Below are 20,535 nucleotides of genomic sequence, written 5' to 3' on the forward strand. Positions count from 1 at the left end.
CGCAATTTCTTGACGTCATCCGATCAGTTTGCCCCAAGTGTCGCGAGGTTACCGATTGAGCGAGCGAGCCCACCTGCAGTTCCCCGGCAAGAATGGTCAAAAAACAATTGTAAGTGCCTGAATCGTGTTCACCTGAGATTTCGCTATGACCAGGAACGAGAGAGGCTGAATAAGTTGTGAAATACGGTGTCATCTAAGATCGAGGTAAGGTAAGCGACCAATGTTACCAACTGAAGCTAGCTAGCTCCACAAGGTGTGCTCGGGCTGCTATATGCCACGGACAGGGCTAGAAGGGATCCAGTTTTTGTCAAATAACGTCCGATTTGACTTTTTATAGCAGGTTAGAATAATTTACTCAGCAGGTTAGGATAATTAGGTTAAGGTTAGGAAAATGGTTAGGGTTAGTTAAAATGCAAAACATTTCAACATTTGACGTTCATTTTACAAAAGATGGATCCCATCTAGCCATGACCTTATGCCACCTGCTAAACTAGGGCAGCTAGTTAATTAATTCGATTCTCAGCTCTCTAAACTGGAACATGCCATATAGGTCAGCGTAATCTATTTAAAATATAAATACGTTTCAACTCAACTACGTTTGTTTAGAAGCATTGCACTTGCATACAATATGTACCCTAAACCCACAGCTATATCTCCAGTATTGTTGAAAGAGATACATATGTTGGTTATTATGGTGATTTACAGTGGTGTAAAAATACTTGAAAGTACTACTTAAGTCGTATTTTGGGTATCTGTACTTTATTATTTATATTTTTGACAACTTCTACATCACTACATTCCTAAGGAAAATGATGTACTTTTTACTCCATACATTTTCCCTGACACCCAAAAGTTCTCGTTACATTTTGAATGCTTAGCAGGACAGGAAAATGGTCTAATTCAAACACTTATCAAGAGAACATCCCAGGTCATCCCTACTGCCTCTGATCCGGCGGACTCACTAAACACATGCTTCATTTTGTTAATGATGTCTGAGCTTGCCCCTGGCTATCAGTAAATGTTTTTTGGTTTGCTTAAAATAAGGAATTTGAAATGCATTATACTTTTGATACTTAAGTATATTTTTGCAATTACATTTACGTTTGATACTTAAGTATATTTAAAACCAAATGCTTTTTAGACTAACTCAAGTAGTGTTTTACTGGGTGACTTTCACTTTTACTTGTGTCATTTTCTATCAAGGTATCTTTACTTTTACTCAAGTATGACAATTAGGTACTTTTTCCACCACTGGTAATTTATGAGGCTACTATTGTAATTTAAATTACCTATTAGCGGACATGCAACTATGGCCACACATGACCTTTGAACTTTAGGTGTTTAGGTCAGCAAGTTAAGAGCTGGTCCAACATCAAGAGTGTTGATAGGAAAGGGGAAGTGACAAGTTTGAATGTAGTTTTGTTTTAAACTGCCATACGTGTTACTTCTTAGCTGATCACCTCGTTATTTAGGCTTTTAGGTTTGTCATTGTTTTATTAGGCTGTGTATCACAACAAGGAAGAGAGGCAATAGAAGGCCTATTTTACATTTTGCTATATGTTTGTTGCAAATTGTTGGTCTATGAGTCAAGATAGTGTAGACAATTTGTATTATTATTTGTATTATTATACACTGAGTGTACAAAACATTAAGAACACCTTTTCCAATATTGCTATGCAACCCCCGTCGGGGCAGTTCTTGACACACTCAAACTGGTGCGCCTGGCACCTACCACCATACCCTGTTCAAAGGCACTTAAATCGTTTGTCTTGCCCATTCACCCTCTGAATGGCACACATACGCAATCCATGTCTCAACTGTCTCCTCTCCTACGTCTACACTGATTGAAGTGGATTTAACAAGTGACATCAATAAGGGATCATAGCTTTCAGCTGGATTCACCTGGTCACTCTGTCATGGAAAGAGCAGGTGTTCCTAATGTTTTGTACACTCAGTGTATAATACTTTTATATCTTGAACATCTAATCTGAAATGTTTTCTGTGTCTACTATTCTACAGCGACCACACCACACATACCTCAGCTCTTCCCCCCACAACATCAGCTCTCCCTCTTCCCATCATGGCTACCTCTATGGACCAGTCCACTCTTCTAGAAGATGAGCTCACCTGTCCCGTGTGCTTGGACCTGTTCCGGGACCCCCACCTGCTGCCCTGCGGCCACAACTTCTGCCTCCTGTGTGTCCGCCGCCTCAAACGCCAAGCGGAGCGAGGCCGCTTCCGTTGCCCCGAGTGCCGAGAGAGCCACCGCTGCTCTGCAGCCTCCCAGAAGAACTTTAAGCTTGCCAACATCGCAGACGACTTCCGCTGCAGGGGACAGGTATGTGCTGTCTGGGGCCGTATTCATAAAGTGTCTCAGAGGAGGAGTACTGATTTAGGATAAGTTTAACCTTTTTCGGTCATAATGAAAAGGTTACATGGACAGGAGGGACCTGATCCTAGATCAGCACTCCTATTCTGATATGCTTGATACATACGGCCCCTGGTCACAATAGCTGTGGAGCGGTAGCTAAAAGCACCAAAGTAAAGTTGATATGAATTTTAAGACCTTAGTTTCAGGAGTATTCATCTCTACAATAGCCTACTCTACTGATTCATAGCCTATAGGCCCACCAGCAAACACACTCCTCTCTTCCTCTTCCTTTCTCTCTGTTTCTATGATGTCCAGGCAGCATCGTCAAGACAACAACAACCAGGCGGCTGCCCGGCAACAGCCAAGACCCCCATGTCCGTGCCCTGTGACTACTGCTCTCCAGGGGACACTAGCAAGGCGGGGAAACAGGAACCTGGGGCTGGAGTGGAGGTAGCGGTGAAGACGTGTCTGAAATGCGAGGTGTCCATGTGTCAGGTAAAGATCTGGGAGGCCCACACACACGGAATAGTGCTATTCCCAATACCTTTTTTTTTTTGCATCCATAATTCCAAATATGTTTGGCACCCATATGGTGCACCCATGGTAAATCACTGTAGAGCAGAAATAGTCCAATATTCTTATTCCGTTATCTAAGAACTATTTTTTACACAGCTCCAGTATCCTCAACACATTCAAGTGTTGGATGTGCATAACGCTGTCTTTTTTTGAAAGCTTCGTTTTTATTTTACATTTTCAAATCAGCAGGTAAGTCAAGGCAAACATGACTTTTTCTTCATTTTGTCCGTGTGTCAGGAACACGTGAAGCCCCACCTGGAGCTGCCTGCGTTTAGGGAGCACCCGCTGACAGAACCCCTGGGGGACCTGAGGAAGAGGAAGTGTCTCGAACACGATGAGATGTACCGCTATTACTGCATGGACGACCGGGTGTGTGTCTGCAATGCCTGTACCATAGAGGGGGGCCACGCCGGACACACCATCAAGACCCTGAAGAACACCATGAAGGATCTGAAGGTAACAGCTCTAGAGTTAGAACCTATAAAACAATGTCTAATAGGTTAATCACTGTGTTTAGGTTCCATATCATTATGGAAGAGGGGTAGAGGTAGAGGTCTCTGTTTGTTGGTCTACTGGTCGGGAGGGGGGATGTACAGGCCTAAATGTAGTACTCTAAAAACCAAAGGCACTCACACGCAAGAAGTATGTACTCCCTATCACTTTCGGTCAAACAAAAGGTACACACACAAACCACACCTCTAGACTAGGCCTCCACAGAATGGCCATTGATGAGTCTAGAACACAGGTGAATGTCATTGTCACTGCTGTGGTCTGACATGGTTGAGCGAATGAGAGAGTCCCAAATGTCACCCTATAGACTATATGGTGGAAAGAGAGAGATCCCATAGGGCTCTGGCCAAAAGTAGTGCACTATAAAGGGAATAGGGTGCCATTTGAGATGCAGACGAAACGTGATGTGATCTCACTGTTTGAATGAATTGTTCAAGCTGCTTCCTGAAGTGACTTGTCCGAACCAATGAGAGAAAGGGAGACATTTCCAGTTCAGTTCACCATTTACCCTCACTATAGTATTGTCATAGAGATTGACTGTAAATGCATATAATTGTGGCCCTGGTGGCACAAAATAATCAAAGGTCTGACTGCATAGAGATGCTTGGGGAAATGGTTACAACGGGGGACCAGAGTGTGTGTGTTTCATGGGAAGGGGGTGGATCTGATCTCCATCACCTAGGACTTGACATAGGTTAATCGAAGCTCAAATTTGTGTCAATTTTTGCTCAATCTTGCATGCTTTCTCAAACAGCTGTAACTGTATATGCATTTGTAAATCAGGTCCTCTCTTGAGTTGGGCTCTGGGATGTAGCAACCGTTGAGTATCTGAGTTTATGGTTGATTGTGGAGGAAAGGGGTTGTGTGTGTGTGTGTGTGTGTGTGTGTGTGTGTATCCCACATCTGTTGCAAGGGGGTAAGGATGTTAGGGAGAATATTGGAAGAACCACAATAATTGTTTGCTAAAATAATAATTGCTTGACAAAAATGTAATGTAATGCAATGGCAATCCAGGTTATACAGTGAGGGAAAAAAATATTTGATCCCCTGCTGATTTTGTACGTTTGCCCACTGACAAAGACATGATCAGTCTATAATTTTAATGGTAGGTTTATTTGAACAGTGAGAGACAGAATAACAAAACAAAAATCCAGAAAAATGCATGTCAAAAATGTTAGAAATTGATTTGCATTTTAATGAGGGAAATAAGTATTTGACTCCTCTGCAAAACATGACTTAGTACTTGGTGGAAAAACCCTTGTTGGCAATCACAGATGTCAGATGTTTCTTGTAGTTGACCATCAGGTTTGCACACATCTCAGGAGGGATTTTGTTCCACTCCTCTTTGCAGATCTTCTCCAAGTTATTAAGGTTTCGAGGCTAACGTTTGGAAACTCGAACCTTCAGCTACCTCCACAGAATTTCTATGGGATTAAGGTCTGGAGACTGGCTAGGCCACTCCAGGACCTTAATGTGCTTCTTCTTGAGCCACTCCTTTGTTGCCTTGGCCGTGTGTTTTGGGTCATTGTCATGCTGGAATACCCATCCACGACCCATTTTCAATGCCCTGGCTGAGGGAAGGAGGTTCTCACCCAAGATTTGACGGTACATGGCCCCGTCCATCGTCCCTTTGATGCGGTGAAGTTGTCCTGTCCCCTTAGCAGAAAAACAACCCCAAAGCATAATGTTTCCACCTCCATGTTTGACGATGGGGAGGGTGTTCTTGGGGTCATAGGCAGCATTCCTCCTCCTCCAAACACTGCGAGTTGAGTTGATGCCAAAGAGCTCCATTTTGGTCTCATCTGACCAAAACACTTTCACCCAGTTCTCCTCTGAATCATTCAGATGTTCGTTGGCAAACTTCAGACGGGCATGTATATGTGCTTTCTTGAGCAGGGGTCCTTGCGGGTGCTGCAGGATTTCAGTCCTTCACGGCGTAGTGTGTTACCAATTGTTTTCTTGGTGACTATGGTCCCAGCTGCCTTGAGATCATTGACAGGATCCTCCCGTGTAGTTCTGGGCTGATTCCTCACCGTTCTCATGATCATTACAACTCCACGAGGTGAGATCTTGTATGGAGCCCCAGGCCGAGGGAGATTGACAGTTATTTTGTGTTTCTTCCATTTGCAAATAATCGCACCAACTGTTGTCACCGTCTCACCAAGCTGCTTTGCAATGGTCTTGTAGCCCATTCCAGCCTTGTTTAGGTCTACAATCTTGTCCCTGACATCCTTGGAGAGCTCTTTGGTCTTGGCCATGGTGGAGAGTTTGGAATCTGATTGATTGATTGCTTCTGTGGACAGGTGTCTTTTATACAGGTAACAAACTGAGATTAGTAACACTCCCTTTAAGTGTGCTCCTAATCTCAGCTCGTTACCTGTATAATAGGCACCTGGGAGCCAGAAATCTTTCTGATTGAGATGGGGTCAAATACTTATTTCCCTCAACAAAATGCAAATCAATTTATTATATTTTTGACATGCGTTTTTCTGTATTTTGTTGTTGTTGTTCTGTCTCTCACTGTTCAAATAAACCTACCATTAAAATGATAGACTGATCATTTCTTTGTCAGTGGGCAAACGTACAAAATCAGCAGGGGATCAAATACTTTTTTCCCTCACTGTATACACACTGCTCAAAAAAATAAAGGGAACACTTAAACAACACATCCTAGATCTGAATGAATGAAATAATCTTATTAAATACTTTTTTTCTTTACATAGTTGAATGTGCTGACACAAAATCACACAGAAATTATCAATGGAAATCAAATTTATCAACCCATGGAGGTCTGGATTTGGAGTCACCCTCAAAATTAAAGTGGAAAACCACACTACAGGCTGATCCAACTTTGATGTAATGTCCTTAAAACAAGTCTAAATGAGGCTCAGTAGTGTGTGTGGCCTCCACGTGCCTGTATGACCTCCCTACAACGCCTGGGCATGCTCCTGATGAGGTGGCGGATGGTCTCCTGAGGGATCTCCTCCCAGACCTGGACTAAAGCATCCGCCAACTCCTGGACAGTCTGTGGTGCAACGTGGCGTTGGTGGATGGAGTGAGACATGATGTCCCAGATGTGCTCAATTGGATTCAGGTCTGGGGAACGGGCGGGCCAGTCCATAGCATCAATGCCTTCCTCTTGCAGGAACTGCTGACACACTCCAGTCACATGAGGTCTTGCATTAGGAGGAACCCAGGGACAACCGCACCAGCATATGGTCTCACAAGGGGTCTGAGGATCTCATCTCGGTACCTAATGGCAGTCAGGCTACCTCTGGCGAGCACATGGAGGGCTGTGCGACCCCCCCCCCCCCCCCCCAAAGAAATGCCACCCCACACCATGACTGACCCACCGCTAAACCGGTCATGCTGGAGGATGTTGCAGGCAGCAGAATGTTCTCCACTGCGTCTCCAGACTGTCACATGTGCTCAGTGTGAACCTGCTTTAATCTGTGAAGAGCACAGGGCGGCAGTGGCGAATTTGCCAATCTTGGTGTTCTCTGGCAAATGCCAAACGTCCTGCACGGTGTTGGGCTGTAAGCACAACCCCCACCTGTGGACGTCGGGCCCTCATACCACCCTCATGGAGTCTGGTTCTGACCGTTTGACACATGCACATTTGTGGCCTGCTGGAGGTCATTTTGCAGGGTTCTGGCAGTGCTCCTCCTGCTCCTCCTTGCAGAAAGGCGGAGGTAGCGGTCCTGCTGCTGGGTTGTTGCCCTCCTACGGCCTCCTCCACGTCTCCTGATGTACTGGCCTGTCTCCTGGTAGCGCCTCCATGCTCTGGACACTTCGCTGACAGACACAGCAAACCTTCTTGCCACAGCTCGCATTGATGTGCCATCCTGGATGAGCTGCACTACCTGAGCCACTTGTGTGGGTTGTAGACTCCGTCTCATGCTACCACTAGAGTGAAAGCACTCAAAATCATTCAAAAAAAGCATTCAAAATCATTCAAAAGTGACCAAAACATCAGCCAGGAAGCATAGGAACTGAGAAGTGGTCTGTGGTCACCACCTGCAGAACCACTTCTTTATTGGGGGTGTCTTGCTAATTGCCTATAATTTCCACCTGTTGTCTATTCCATTTGCACAACAGCATGTGAAATGTATTGTCAATCAGTGTTGCTTCCTAAGTGGACAGTTTGATTTCACAGAAGTGTGATTGACTTGGAGTTACATTGTGTTGTTTAAGTGCTCCCTTTAATTTTTTGAGCAGTGTGTGTGTGTGTGTGTGTGTGTATATATATATATATATATATATATATATATACATACATACATACATACATACATACATACATACATACATACATACAGTGGGGAGAACAAGTATTTGATACACTGCCGATTTTGCAGGTTTTCCTACTTACAAAGCATGTAGAGGTCTGTAATTTTTATCATAGGTACACTTCAACTGTGAGAGACGGAATCTAAAATCCAGAAAATCACATTGTATGATTTTTATGTAATTAATTTGCATTTTATTGCATGACATAAGTATTTGATACATCAGAAAAGCAGAACTTAATATTTGGTAAAGAAACCTTTGTTTGCAATTACAGAGATCATACGTTTCCTGTAGGTCTTGACCAGGTTTGCACACACTGCAGCAGGGATTTTGGCCCACTCCTCCATACAGACCTTCTCCAGATCCTTCAGGTTTCGGGGCTGTCGCTGGGCAATACGAACATCTCCCTCCAAAGATGTTCTATTGGGTTCAGGTCTGGAGACTGGCTAGGCCACTCCAGGACCTTGAGATGCTTCTTACAGAGCCACTCCTTAGTTGCCCTGGCTGTGTGTTTCGGTTCGTTGTCATGCTGGAAGACCCAGCCACGACCCATCTTCAATGCTCTTAATGAGGGAAGGAGGTTGTTTGATGCAGTGCAGTCATCCTGTCCCCTTTGCAGAAAAGCATCCCCAAAGAATGATGTTTCCACCTCCATGCTTTACGGTTGGGATGGTGTTCTTGGGGTTGTACTCATCCTTCTTCTTCCTCCAAACACGGCGAGTGGAGTTTAGACCATTCCTCCTCTGGATCATCCAGATTGTCATTGGCAAACTTCAGACGGGCCTGGACATGCGCTGGCTTGAGCAGGGAGACCTTGCGTGCGCTGCAGGATTTTAATCCATGACGGCGTAGTGTGTTACTAATGGTTTTCTTTGAGACTGTGGTCCCAGCTCTCTTCAGGTCATTGACCAGGTCCTGCCGTGTAGTTCTGGGCTGATCCCTCACCTTCCTCATGATCATTGATGCCCCACGAGGTGAGCTCTTGCATGGAGCCCCAGACCGAGGGTGATTGACCGTCATCTTGAACTTCTTCCATTTTCTAATAATTGCGCCAACAGTTGTTGCCTTCTCACCAAGCTGCTTGCCTATTGTCCTGTAGCCCATCCCAGCCTTGTGCAGGTGTACAATTTTATCCCGGATGTCCTTACACAGCTCTCTGGTCTTGGCCATTGTGGAGAGGTTGGAGTCTGTTTGATTGAGTGTGGACAGGTGTCTTTTATATAGGTAACGAGTTCAAACAGGTGCAGTTAATACAGGTAATGAGTGGAGAACAGGAGGGCTTCTTAAAGAAAAACTAACAGGTCTGTGAGAGCCGGAATTCCTACTGGTTGGTAGGTGATCAAATACTTATGTCATGCAATAAAATGCAAATTATTACTTAAAAATCATACAATGTGATTTTCTGGATTTTTGTTTTAGATTCCGTCTCTCACAGTTGAAGTGTACCTGTGATAAAAATTACAGACCTCTACATGCTTTGTAAGTAGGAAAACCTGCAAAATCAGCAGTGTATCAAATACTTGTTCTCCCCACTGTGTATATATATATATATATATATATATATATACTACTGTTCAAAAGTTTGGGGTCACTTAGAAATGTCCTTGTTTTCCATGAAAACATACATGAAATTAGTTTGAATAGGAAATATAGCAAAATGCATAGGAAATGTAGTCATTGACAAGGTTAGAAATAATGATTTTTAATAGAAATAATAATTGTGTCCTTCAAACTTTGCTTTCGTCAAAGAATGCAGCAATTACATCCTTGCAGACCTTTGGCATTCTAGTTGTCAATTTGTTGAGGTCAAGCTGCTCCCACAACAGCTCAATAGGGTTGAGATCTGGTGACTGTGCTGGCCACTCCATTGTAGACAGAATACCAGCTGACTGCTTCTTCCCTAAATAGTTATTGCATAGTTTGGAGCTCCAATAAAGCGCCGTCCACAGGGTATGGCATGGTGTTGCAAAATAGAGTGATAGTATTCCTTCTTCAGACGGAATACTACCACTTTACCAGCACCAAAGCACCCCCAGACCATTACATTGCCTCCACCATGCTTGACAGATGGCATCAAGCACTCCTCCAGCATCTTTTCATTTGGTCTGCATCTCACAAATGTTCTTCTTTGTGATCCGAACACCTCAAACTTTGATTCGTCTGTCCATAACACTTTTTTTCAAATTTTCCTCTGTCCAGTGTCTGTGTTCTTTTGCCCATCTTAATCTTTTATTTTTATTGGCCAGTCTGAGATATGGCTTTTTCTTTGCAACTCTGCCTAGAAGGTCAGCATCCGGGAGTCGCCTCTTCACTGTTGACATTGAGGCTGGTGTTTTGCGGGTACTATTTAATGAAGCTTCCAGTTGAGGACCTGTGAGGCGCCTGTTTCTCAAACTACACACTGTAATGTATTTGTCTTCTTGCTCAGTTGTGCACCGGGGCCTCCCACTCCTCTTTCTATTCTGGTTAGAGCCAGTTTGCGCTTTTCTGTGAATGGAGTAGTACACAGTGTTGTACGAGATCTTCAGTTTCTTGCCAATTTCTCGCATGGAATAGCCGTTATTTCTCAGAACAAGAATAGACTGACGAGTTTCAGAAGAAAGTTATTTGTTTCTGGTCATTTAGATTCTGTAATCGAACCCACAATTGCTGATGCTCCAGATACTCAACAAGTCTCAAGAAGGCCAGCTTTATTGCTTCTTTAATCAGCACAACAGTTTTCAGCTGTGCTAACATAATTGCAAAAGGGGTTTCTAATGATCAATTAGCCTTTTTAAAATGAAAAACGTGGATTAGCAAACACAACGTGCCATTGGAACACAGGACTGTTGGTTGCTGATAATGGGCCTCTGTATGCCTATGTAGATATTCCATAAAAAATCAGCCGTTTCCAGCTACAATAGCCATTTACAACATTAACAATGTCTACACTGTATTTCTGAACAATTTGATGTTTTTATGGACAAAATTGATTTTCTTTCGAAAACAAGGACATTTCTAAGTGACCCCAAACGTGTGTATGTAATGTACATACAGTGCCTTGCAAAATTATTCATCCCCCTTGGCGTTTTTTCCTATTTTGTTGCATTACAACCTGTAATTTAAATTGATTTTTATTTGGATGTAATGGACATACACAAAATAGTCCAAATTGGTGAAGTGAAATGAAAAAAATAACTTGTTTAAAAAAAAATGTAAAATAAATAAATAACGGAAAAGTGGTGCGTGCATATGTATTCTCCCCTTTGCTATGAAGCCCCTGAATAACATCTGGTGCAACCAATTACATTCAGAAGTCATATAATTAGTTAAATAAAGTCCACCTGTGTGCAATCTAAGTGTCACATGATATCAGTACATATACACCTGTTCTGAAAGGTCCCAGAGTCTGCAACACCACTAAGCAAGGGGCACCACCAAACAAGCGGCACCATGAAGAACAAGGAGCTCTCCAAACAGGTCAAGGACAAAGTTGTGGAGTACAGATCAGATCAGGGTTGGGTTATAAAAAAATATCTGAAACTTTGAACATCCCACGGAGCACCATTTAAATCCATTATTAAAAAATGGAAAGAATATGGCACCACAACAAACCTGCCAAGAGAGGGCCTCCCACCCAATCTCACGGACCAGGCAAGGAGGGCATTAATCAGAGAGGCAACAAAGAGACCAAAGATAACCCTGAAGGAGCTGCAAAGCTCCACAGCAGAGATTGGAGTATCTGTCCATAGGACCACTTTAAGCCGTACACTCCACAGAGCTGGGCTTTACGGAAGAGTGGCCAGAAAAAAAGCCATTGCTTAAAGAACAAAATAAGCAAACACATTTGGTGTTCGCCAAAAGGAATGTGGGAGACTCTCAAATCATATGGAAGAAGGTACTCTGGTCAGATGAGACTAATATTTAAAAAAAATTGCCATCAAGGAAAAATCTATGTCTGCCGCAAACCCAACACCTCTCTTCACCCCGAGAACACCTTCCCCACAGTGAAGCATGGTGGAGGCAGCATCATGTTGTGGGGATGTTTTTCATTGGCAGGGACTGGGAAACTGGTCAGAATTGAAGGAAGGATGGGTGGCGCTAAATACAGGGAAATTGTTGAGGGAAACCTGTTTCAGTCTTCCAGAGATTTGAGACTGGGACAGAGGTTCACCTTCCAGCAGGATAATGACCCTAAGCATACTGCTAAAGCAACACTCGAGTGGTTTAAGGGGAAACATTTAAATGTCTTGGAATGGCCTAGTCAAAGCCCAGACCTCAATCCAATTGAGAATCTGTGGTTTGACTTAAAGATTGCTGTACACCAGCGGAACCCATCCAACTTGAAGGAGCTGGAGCAGTTTTGATTTGATGAATGGTCATACATCCCAGTGGCTAGATGTGCCAAGCTTATAGAGACTTACCCCAAGATACTTGCAACTGTAATTGTTGCAAAAGGTGGCTCTACAAAGTGGTAGGTACAAAATCTTCAAAGTGGTAGGCATGTTGTTAAAATCAAATGATAAACCCCCCCCCCAAAATCCATTTTAATTCCAGGTTGTAAGGCAACAAAATAGGAAAAATGCCTAGGGGGGTGAATACTTTCGGAAGCCACTGTATATGTATATACAGCTGTGGAAAAAATTAAGTGACCACTGCAAATTTTTCTTAAATCAGCATCTCTACATGTATGACAGCCATTCCATTCCAGTGTCTGTTGAATTCCAACACAGGCACACCTCATTCTACTGAATTAGGTACTGAATAGGTGATCAAATGAACCAAATCTTATTTAACGAGGAAAAGTATAAAAACCACTGCTGTTGTCATCACTATCCTCTTGCAATAGGACCAGCTGGATGGCAAAAACAGTGCTAATAGTACCTCAAAAGTAATATTAATCAAAAAATAACTATTGACCATGCCAAAAGAGTTGAAAAGGAAAGTTTTGAGTGAGGAAAAGAAGGGGCCAATTCTGGCTTTACTGGCAGAGGGATACAGGGAGCGTCAGGTTGCTTCCATCCTTAAAATTTCAAAGACGGCTTTTCATAAGAACAAGGTCAAGCAGCAGACATTGGGGACAACAAAGCTACAGACCGGCAGAGGGCGAAAACGACTCTCTACTGACTGGGATGACCGCCAACTCATTCGAATGTCACTCAACAACCGTAGGATGACATCAAGTGACCTACAAAAAGAATGGCAAACGGCAGCTGGAGTGAAGTGCATGGCGAGGACGGTTCGAAACAGGCTCCTAGGGGCAGGGCTGAAGTCGTGCAAAGCTAGAAAAAAGCCCTTCATCAATTAGAAGCAAAGAAGAGCCAGGCTGAGGTTTGCAAAGACCATAAGGATTGGACCGTAGAGGACTGGAGTAAGGTCATCTTCTCTGAGTCCAATTTTCAGCTTTGCCCAACACCTGGTCGTCTAATGGTTAGACGGAGACCTGGAGAGGCCTACAAGCCACAGTGTCTCGCACCCACTGTAAAATTTGGTGGAGGATCGGTGATGATCTGGGGGTGCTTCAGCAAGGCTGGAATCGAACAGATTTGTCTTTGTGAATCACGCATGAATCAAGCCACGTACAAGGTTGTCCTGGAAGAAAACTTGCTTCCTTTTGCTCTGACATTGTTCCCCAACTCTGAGGATTCGTTTTTCCAGCAGGACGATGCGCCATGCCACACAGCCAGGTCAATCAAGGTGTGGATGGAGGAACACCAGATCAAGACCCTGTCATGGCCAGCCCAATCTCCAGACCTGAACCCCATTGAAAACTTCTGGAATGTGATCAAGAGGAAGATGGATGGTCACAAGCCATCAAACAAAGCCGAGCTGCATGAATTCTTGCGCCAGGAGTGGCATAAAGTCACCCAACATCAATGTGAAAGACTGGTGGAGAGCATGCCAAGACGCATGAAAGCTGTGATTGAAAATCAGGGTTATTCCACCAAATATTGATTTCTGAACTCTTCCTTAGTTAAAACATTAGTATTGTGTTGTTTAAAAATGAACATGAACTGACAACACTGCATCTTTTTTGTTATTTTGACCAGTTGTCATTTTCTGCAAATAAATGCTCTAAATGACAATATTTTTATTTGGAATTTGGGAGAAATGTTGTCAGTAGTTTATAGAATAAAACAAAAATGTTATTTTTACCCAAACACATACCTATAAATAGTAAAACCAGAGAAACTGATAATTTTGCAGTGGTCTCTTAATTTTTATATTTGCGGGAAAAAAACATGGGGGATTGGAAGTGATGCAGACAATTACATTGATGGAAGTTACAATCTATCTGCAATATTAAAGCTGATCTACCCCCTAAAAAATTAAAATACACTGAATGTAACATATGTCTCTCTCTCTCCCCTCCCCCAAACACTCTCTCCCTCTCTGGTGTCAGGGCTCTCTGGAGACCCAGCTACAGAAGGTGGACAGGAAGCTGAACAAAGCAGAGAGAAATCTCCAGGAGCAGAAAGAACAAGAACGACTGAACGAGGTAATATTGCTTATCTTGGATTTGGGCTGTGGCGGCCATGACATTTTGTCAGCCGGTGATTGTCAAGCAAATAACTGCCAGTCTCACAGTAATTGACCGTTAATTAACATAAACACATTTAGCATCTCCTGGCTTCCACACATAGCCTACAAGCCTCTAATGCAGACCTTTGGAACATCTACACTTTAAAAAGTCTAATAAATCCATGTAATATAGCCTACACCATCACAATAAATCCATTATTTATTTTAGACAGGTCTAAAGAAACATGATATTAAGAAAATCTAGTCTATTTCAGAAGAACAGAACAGCATACTCTGAGTTATCCTTATGTTAGGCCCTGATCTGGCTATGCCATATGACCTGTGGGCTACACTAGTTCATTTAGCAGACAAGATTTGCTTAGATTTCTGTAGCATTATTTTATAGTATGAAGAATACAATTGAACATAGCTGAATAAAATAAAAATGATATTTTCCCCAAACGATTTGAGGGACTGTGTTGAGCGGTTAAAAAAGAAACAGATCCTCCTATTATGCTTAATTTAGAGTGATTTATGCAACTTTAGTTGCGATACAAACGTTGTGCTATATGTTTTGATTTTTAATACATTCTAAGGCTGCATGATGCGACTCTAATGATGATTTGAAAAAAGTTGCATGAAAGGCATGAGCTCTGCTTAGTTTTTTGCGCAGACTGTACACACTTCATCAGTCTCTCATTCACAATTTGACAAGCACTTGATAATGCCTCCATTTTCCCGGCAGCATCCCCTTTGTGTGGCCGTAATGCCCCCTAAAAACATCCATGCCTTTTGCGGCCTGTGGCCATTGTGCCCTTGGGCTGAATATAATCATTATAATTCCCTTCTCCCGGCTGCATGCTCCAAAGCGCCTCTCACTCACATGGCTCTCTCAGATCGCTCAATTCTTATTAGCCAATGCCCGTCACGTGATCGGGTCTTTCTCACAGGCTAGGTGAATATTGAAGATATTAGAAGAACTGTCCCCATTTACTTTTCGGCAGAGTATTCTTGATTTAATCTTGTCTTTACATATACTAAATAATATAAGTGTGGACCATTATCATGCACCTGTCTCGAAACAGGGGCAGGGGGAAAAAATACATGTAATCTATGAACTTCAATAGCGAATGGAGTACTCTTTTCCCGTGGTTCATTTTCATGCCAGCCAGGTAGGCTATACTCCTGTTGTACAGCAAAGCAAAGTTGAGAAATAAATATAGTAGGCCTAGCCTATAGAAAGCTGATGGGATCCTCCTCTTTTTAATAGAGGCCATCAAAACTGTTTTCTCACGCAATTGCATAGCCTATAGAAATGTTGCGCAACATGAGCTCAGTGTGTTTGATTAGATTTTTGATAACATTTGCAAAGATGTCAGTGATTAGAGGGACAATAGAGTGCGGAGTACCAGGCAGTTAGCAAGTTTGGTAGGCTACTAATGACCATCAGCAGCATCAGAGCTTGGAGAAGCCTAATTACCGTGACTAAACTTTCACTTGGAATTTGACTGCCGTCATGATTCGTGATTCGGTAATATGGTCACCGTAACAGTCCTATCTAGGATCATTTTTGCATTTTAAGATTGTAATGAACATGATTATGGACAAAGGGGCGGACGGTCGGACCTGATCCTAGATCAGCACTCCTTTCCATAATGTAAGGTGTCATGTATTTGGATTGTTTACAGAGCCGTATATTTTGATATTTTTTGTTTTTGTTTTTAATTTTTTTGTCTAGGTCTTTTGGACCTAGACTTGGCACTCCGGTACCGCTTGCCGTGCGGTAGCAGAGAGAACAGTCTATGACTAGAGTGGCGCAGTGGTCTAAGGCACTGCATCGCAGTGCTAGCTGTGCCACTAGAGATCCTGGTTCGAATCCAGGCTCTGTCGTAGCCGGCCGTGACCGGGAGGCCCATGGGGCGGCGAATAATTGGCCCAGCGTCGTCCAGGGTAGGGGAGGGAATGGCCGGCAGGGATGTAGCTCAGTTGATAGAGCATGGCGTTTGCAACGCCAGGGTTGTGGGTTCGATTCCCACGGGGGGCCAGTATGAAAAACATAATGTAGGCACTCACAAACTGTAAGTCGCTCTGGATAAGAGCGTCTGCTAAATGACTAAAATGTAAATGTAATGTAAATGTATTTGGTTTTCTCTGTTTTCATATGTGAAGATGAAGAGAAACTTTGGATACTGATTAGTTCGTTTTCTTTGGTTAGACACACAACTCTCAACCCTCTCCCTATCTCTCTCTGTGCAGAGGTTCCTGGAGGGCTCAGACCAGCGTGTCACAGCCTTGGGGGAGGTGTTACAGGTCCATCTGGAGGGATTCCTCACCTCCCTCAGGGACTGTTCCTGCTCCCACGGGGTCGAGTGTAGCTCCAGCATCCAGCGAAACATAGCCAAGGCGGTCCAGGACCAGTCCCGGCTGCAGGATGTCCACAGTGGCATCCAGACCCTCGCCCAGGAGAACGACCCCTTCTGCTTCCTGGAGGTCAGTGCTTGGTTTTTGACACATTCTTCTGGTAGTAATTCAGCCACAAGTGGATAAATTGATATACATGGACAAATGGATATGCATGTAACATTATTATTTTTAAAACCTCCTGCTGTTATCTTAATAGCTTAATTTTTTTATTTTCGTGAACTAAGTAATGGTATTCTTTGCTGATTTGCTGTTTAGGCGTACAAGTCAACAAGCAAAAAGTAAGTGTTTGTTTGGTTGTGTGTGTGTGTGTGTGTGTGTGTGTGTGTGTGTGCGTGCATGCGTGTGTCTCTCCAACTGTCTATGGGTGTTGTGCCATTTGCAGTGTATGTGTGTCTCTCCAAATGTCTATGGGTGTTGCGCCATTTGTAGTGTGTGTGTGTGTCTCTCCAAATGTCTATGGGTGTTGTGCCATTTGCAGTGTGTGTGTCTCTCCAAATGTCTATGGGTGTTTAGCCATTTGCAGTGTGTGTGTCTTTCTCTCTCTCAACCTGACCACCTACTAACCACTGATATCTATGGTCCATTGCTAATGCGAGTGTGTTTGTGTGTCCCAGTTTCTGCAGGCAGTTGAAGAAACCCCTGTTCCACCCAGAGTGTGCTTGCGTGGACTCAGACGGCCTGGCCGAGTCAATGGAGGCTAAACAGGAAGACTTCCTCACTGAAGTACACTCTCACGTCTCTCACTTCATCAACGAGCTCTGTGAGTAACAGACTGGTGTGTGTGATAAAGGAGAGAGGGAACCAGGGTGTTTTGAATACATTTTGAATTTGTGGGCACAAGAGCACACAAAAAGTATAATGTATCATGTTCACATATGTATATATTTTTGGTGGGTTTTTAAATAAGCCCTTTGGGTTTGCAGCTTCACATGTACATTTCTTTTTACATAGTTTTTTTTCTATCTGCACGGTTTCTTTTACTTGTCTTTTGTGTGTGTGTGTTCGACAAATAAACAAACCTGAAGAAGTTACTTGAAAACACAAACACATTTTTCTCCTCAGACTTCATTGCACGCGCGATAGAACAGCAGAATATATACTGCAACATGTATTTAGAACAGCAGAATATGTACTGCAACATGTCTTTAGAACAGCAGAATATGTACTGCAACATTTCTTTAGAACAGCAGAATATGTACTGCAACATGTCTTTAGAACAGCATATGTCTTTAACAACGCTGTCGGACGCTCCTCTCCTCAGTTTCATCAACAAAAACAATAACAAAGAGACTGGGGGGCGAACAGTGGCACGGTTTCACCAAATGTGGATTCCATCTTAAACGGTTTTGTCTTCTACCAGGTCCTGTAGTCAGGGTAGAGGAGGACAGCGGAGGAGAGGAGGAGGAGGAGGACGAAGATGATGACGACAGCAGTGATGGAGATGAGCAAGAAGAAGCTGAGGAGATGAGGAGTGAGGAAGAGGAGGGTGTACACGACCAGAGTGAGTCAGCAGACGAACTTTACAGTCCCGACGGTCAGGAAGACGAGGAGGATGAAGAAGAAGAGGAAGAGGAGAGTCATTCAGACTGATGAAATGACTTCCATTTAAGTCAGATTTTCAGTCAAAAAGTCATGCATTGATGTCAGTGGGAGAATAATGTGTGAAAATATTACTTTGGATTTTTCCATATATTACCAAAATAACCATTTTGGGAAACCTTTTCAATATTATACATCAATGTTTAGAAGGGGAGATGTTTGTGTATTATCCCAAATGGCACCCTATTTGTTATATAGTGCACTACTTTTGACCAGGGCCCTACATAGGCAAAAGGGTGCCATTTGGGACGTAGACAATTTTTCTAAAGTTCAGGTTGATACTGGAATAACAAACACTTGAAACTGGGCTTCTCATTCTAACCTCATACGGTTTTGTTTTTAACTAAAGCACTTTTGATGTGCCCAACCGCTCTGTTGCAGACCTGGGTCCAAGTAGTATTTGACATTTTTGAAATACTTTTCTGCGTTTGCTTTGTAGTGTAGTTTTGTATCTATTCTATTGCTTCCGTTAAACCAGGCAAGCTCGATCAAGCGCAGATGGAAGTATTTGTAATAATTTCACCTAGTATTTGAACCCAGGTTAGGGCTGTATTATGTCTTCTCTGGAAGACATGTATTATACAAATAAAGGCATTTAAATTAATTATATAAAGAGAGCCTTGGTCCTCCTTTCTTTATGATGACCAATTTACACCTTTTACCAAAGAGCACCTTCTGTCTACCAGAATCTACTATTGTGTACCTTAGCAGCGCTTCCCTTCTTTTTTTCTACTATGTATTATAAGGTGTTTATTATTTGATGGCATTTTTGATAAATAATTATACATAATATAAATAATTTAAGTGTTGCACTGACCACTGGCAGAAATGAATTTCTTCATAAACAACAATGGGCTCAGGACTAATTATTCACCATTAGTGCATTTAGGTAGCATGGTCCCAGATCAGATCTGTTTGTGCGGTCTTGCCAGCTCCAATATTAATGACCATCGGAGTTGGCCAGACAGCAGAAATAGATCTGGGCTAGCATTTAGGTGTATATGTGTAACCAGACAAATGTGAGTGTGTGTCCTGACTATTCTGCTTGATGTGAATTTATACCAAAGAAAGTTAGGTGATAGAATGAAACCAAAGAATACTTAAGAAACGGGTGGATGAGTATGTGAAGCGTGGGTGTTTTGAAAGTTATGTAAAAGATGGTGAGCTATATGTTTATCAGTCTGTTGTTTAATAATTAATTGTTCTTACAGTATTATGTTTTTAATCAGTTGCACATCTGGGTCGTATTCATTAGGCACCAAACGGGGGGAGGGGGGGGAACGGACTGAAACAGGGAGAGATCTACCAGAACTGGTCCAATAAGTAGCCCTTGTTCTCCTTTTGCGTTTTGAAATGGTGTGCACTAATGAACATGACCCATGTCTCATGACTTGTAGTTCGGAGAAACATTTGTAGGCCTACTTCTAATGGTTGCAGCAATAGATAACTTGTTACTTTAGACATGTTTTGTATCATTATCCATTTGCACAGTTCTGAAAAGAACATGGTGATAAATGGCTTTTTTGTCCTGCAAGGGATTTTAAAAAATGTGATTTGAAAAATATATATAATATTTTGGGGGTGTTTTCATACTGGTGATTTTGAATGTGGTAAAATTGTCATTCTATCCAGCCGATAAACTCAGCATGAATGTTATAAAAAAATATACATATATAAAAAAATGCTATGTGCTATTATTATTACATTTCATTAACTTCTTTCAGACGACCACATATTATGTTTACATTAAACAGTCAAACTGCATTTGGATTGTGAATTCTTGAAACTATAATTCAAAGAAATGTCTCATGTCAGACCTAACATAGCAAATGCAAATATGTGACACTAAAATAGAGCCCCACAGTGGAAGTGTCATAATACCATTAAAACCTAGCGGTCAAACAGGGAAATGTTCCAATAGTTTTTCCACCATTCATTTTTCCCATAGGGGATTTTAGAAACATTTAAAATAAGGGCTGTGTTTCGGGTTGGCTTACCCTGGTGTAACGTTTTGATAACCATGTAAATCTCGTAGACAAAGTTACTTTTATCAATATATTCGTCTCTATTTACTCTGGTTCGAAAAAGCTAATTAGCATCGAAGTAGACATCATCCAAAACTACAAATCCCTGCAAGCTCCTGCACGTCATCTCTATCTGACAACTTTGCTAACAGTTATTGTGTCATTTTAAAACGTGCACAAGACAGTTCACAGAATTGTCCATTTAAAAATGCATAGTTAATCATCATTGCATTTGTAATT

General features: G+C 42.4%; 1 protein-coding gene across 1 annotated transcript; it reads left to right on the forward strand.

Annotated features, from left to right (window-relative positions):
• Window positions 1-132: 132 nt before the first annotated feature.
• On the forward strand, window positions 133-19,900 carry LOC311118463 (uncharacterized protein). The gene is made up of 9 exons (XM_084193258.1): window positions 133-209; window positions 2,020-2,338; window positions 2,687-2,866; window positions 3,185-3,403; window positions 14,130-14,225; window positions 16,505-16,738; window positions 16,928-16,950; window positions 17,287-17,432; window positions 18,033-19,900. Exons 2-9 carry the CDS (start codon window positions 2,081-2,083, stop codon window positions 18,260-18,262), a joined length of 1,386 nt encoding a protein of 461 aa, XP_084049384.1. The 5' UTR covers window positions 133-209; window positions 2,020-2,080; the 3' UTR covers window positions 18,263-19,900.
• Window positions 19,901-20,535: the final 635 nt, after the last annotated feature.

This window comes from Coregonus lavaretus (genome assembly GCF_964263955.1).
Source record: "Coregonus lavaretus genome assembly, contig: HAP1_SCAFFOLD_942, whole genome shotgun sequence".
Taxonomy (NCBI): Eukaryota; Metazoa; Chordata; class Actinopteri; order Salmoniformes; family Salmonidae; genus Coregonus; species Coregonus lavaretus.

Coding starts and splice junctions, on each gene's coding strand:
- LOC311118463 (XM_084193258.1), top strand. CDS start 2,081: ATGGCTACCTCTATGGACCAGTCCACTCTTCTAGAAGATGAGCTCACC. Junction 14,226..16,504: donor AACAAGAACGACTGAACGAG/GTAATATTGCTT, acceptor CTCTCTGTGCAG/AGGTTCCTGGAGGGCTCAGA. Junction 16,739..16,927: donor ACCCCTTCTGCTTCCTGGAG/GTCAGTGCTTGG, acceptor TTTGCTGTTTAG/GCGTACAAGTCAACAAGCAA.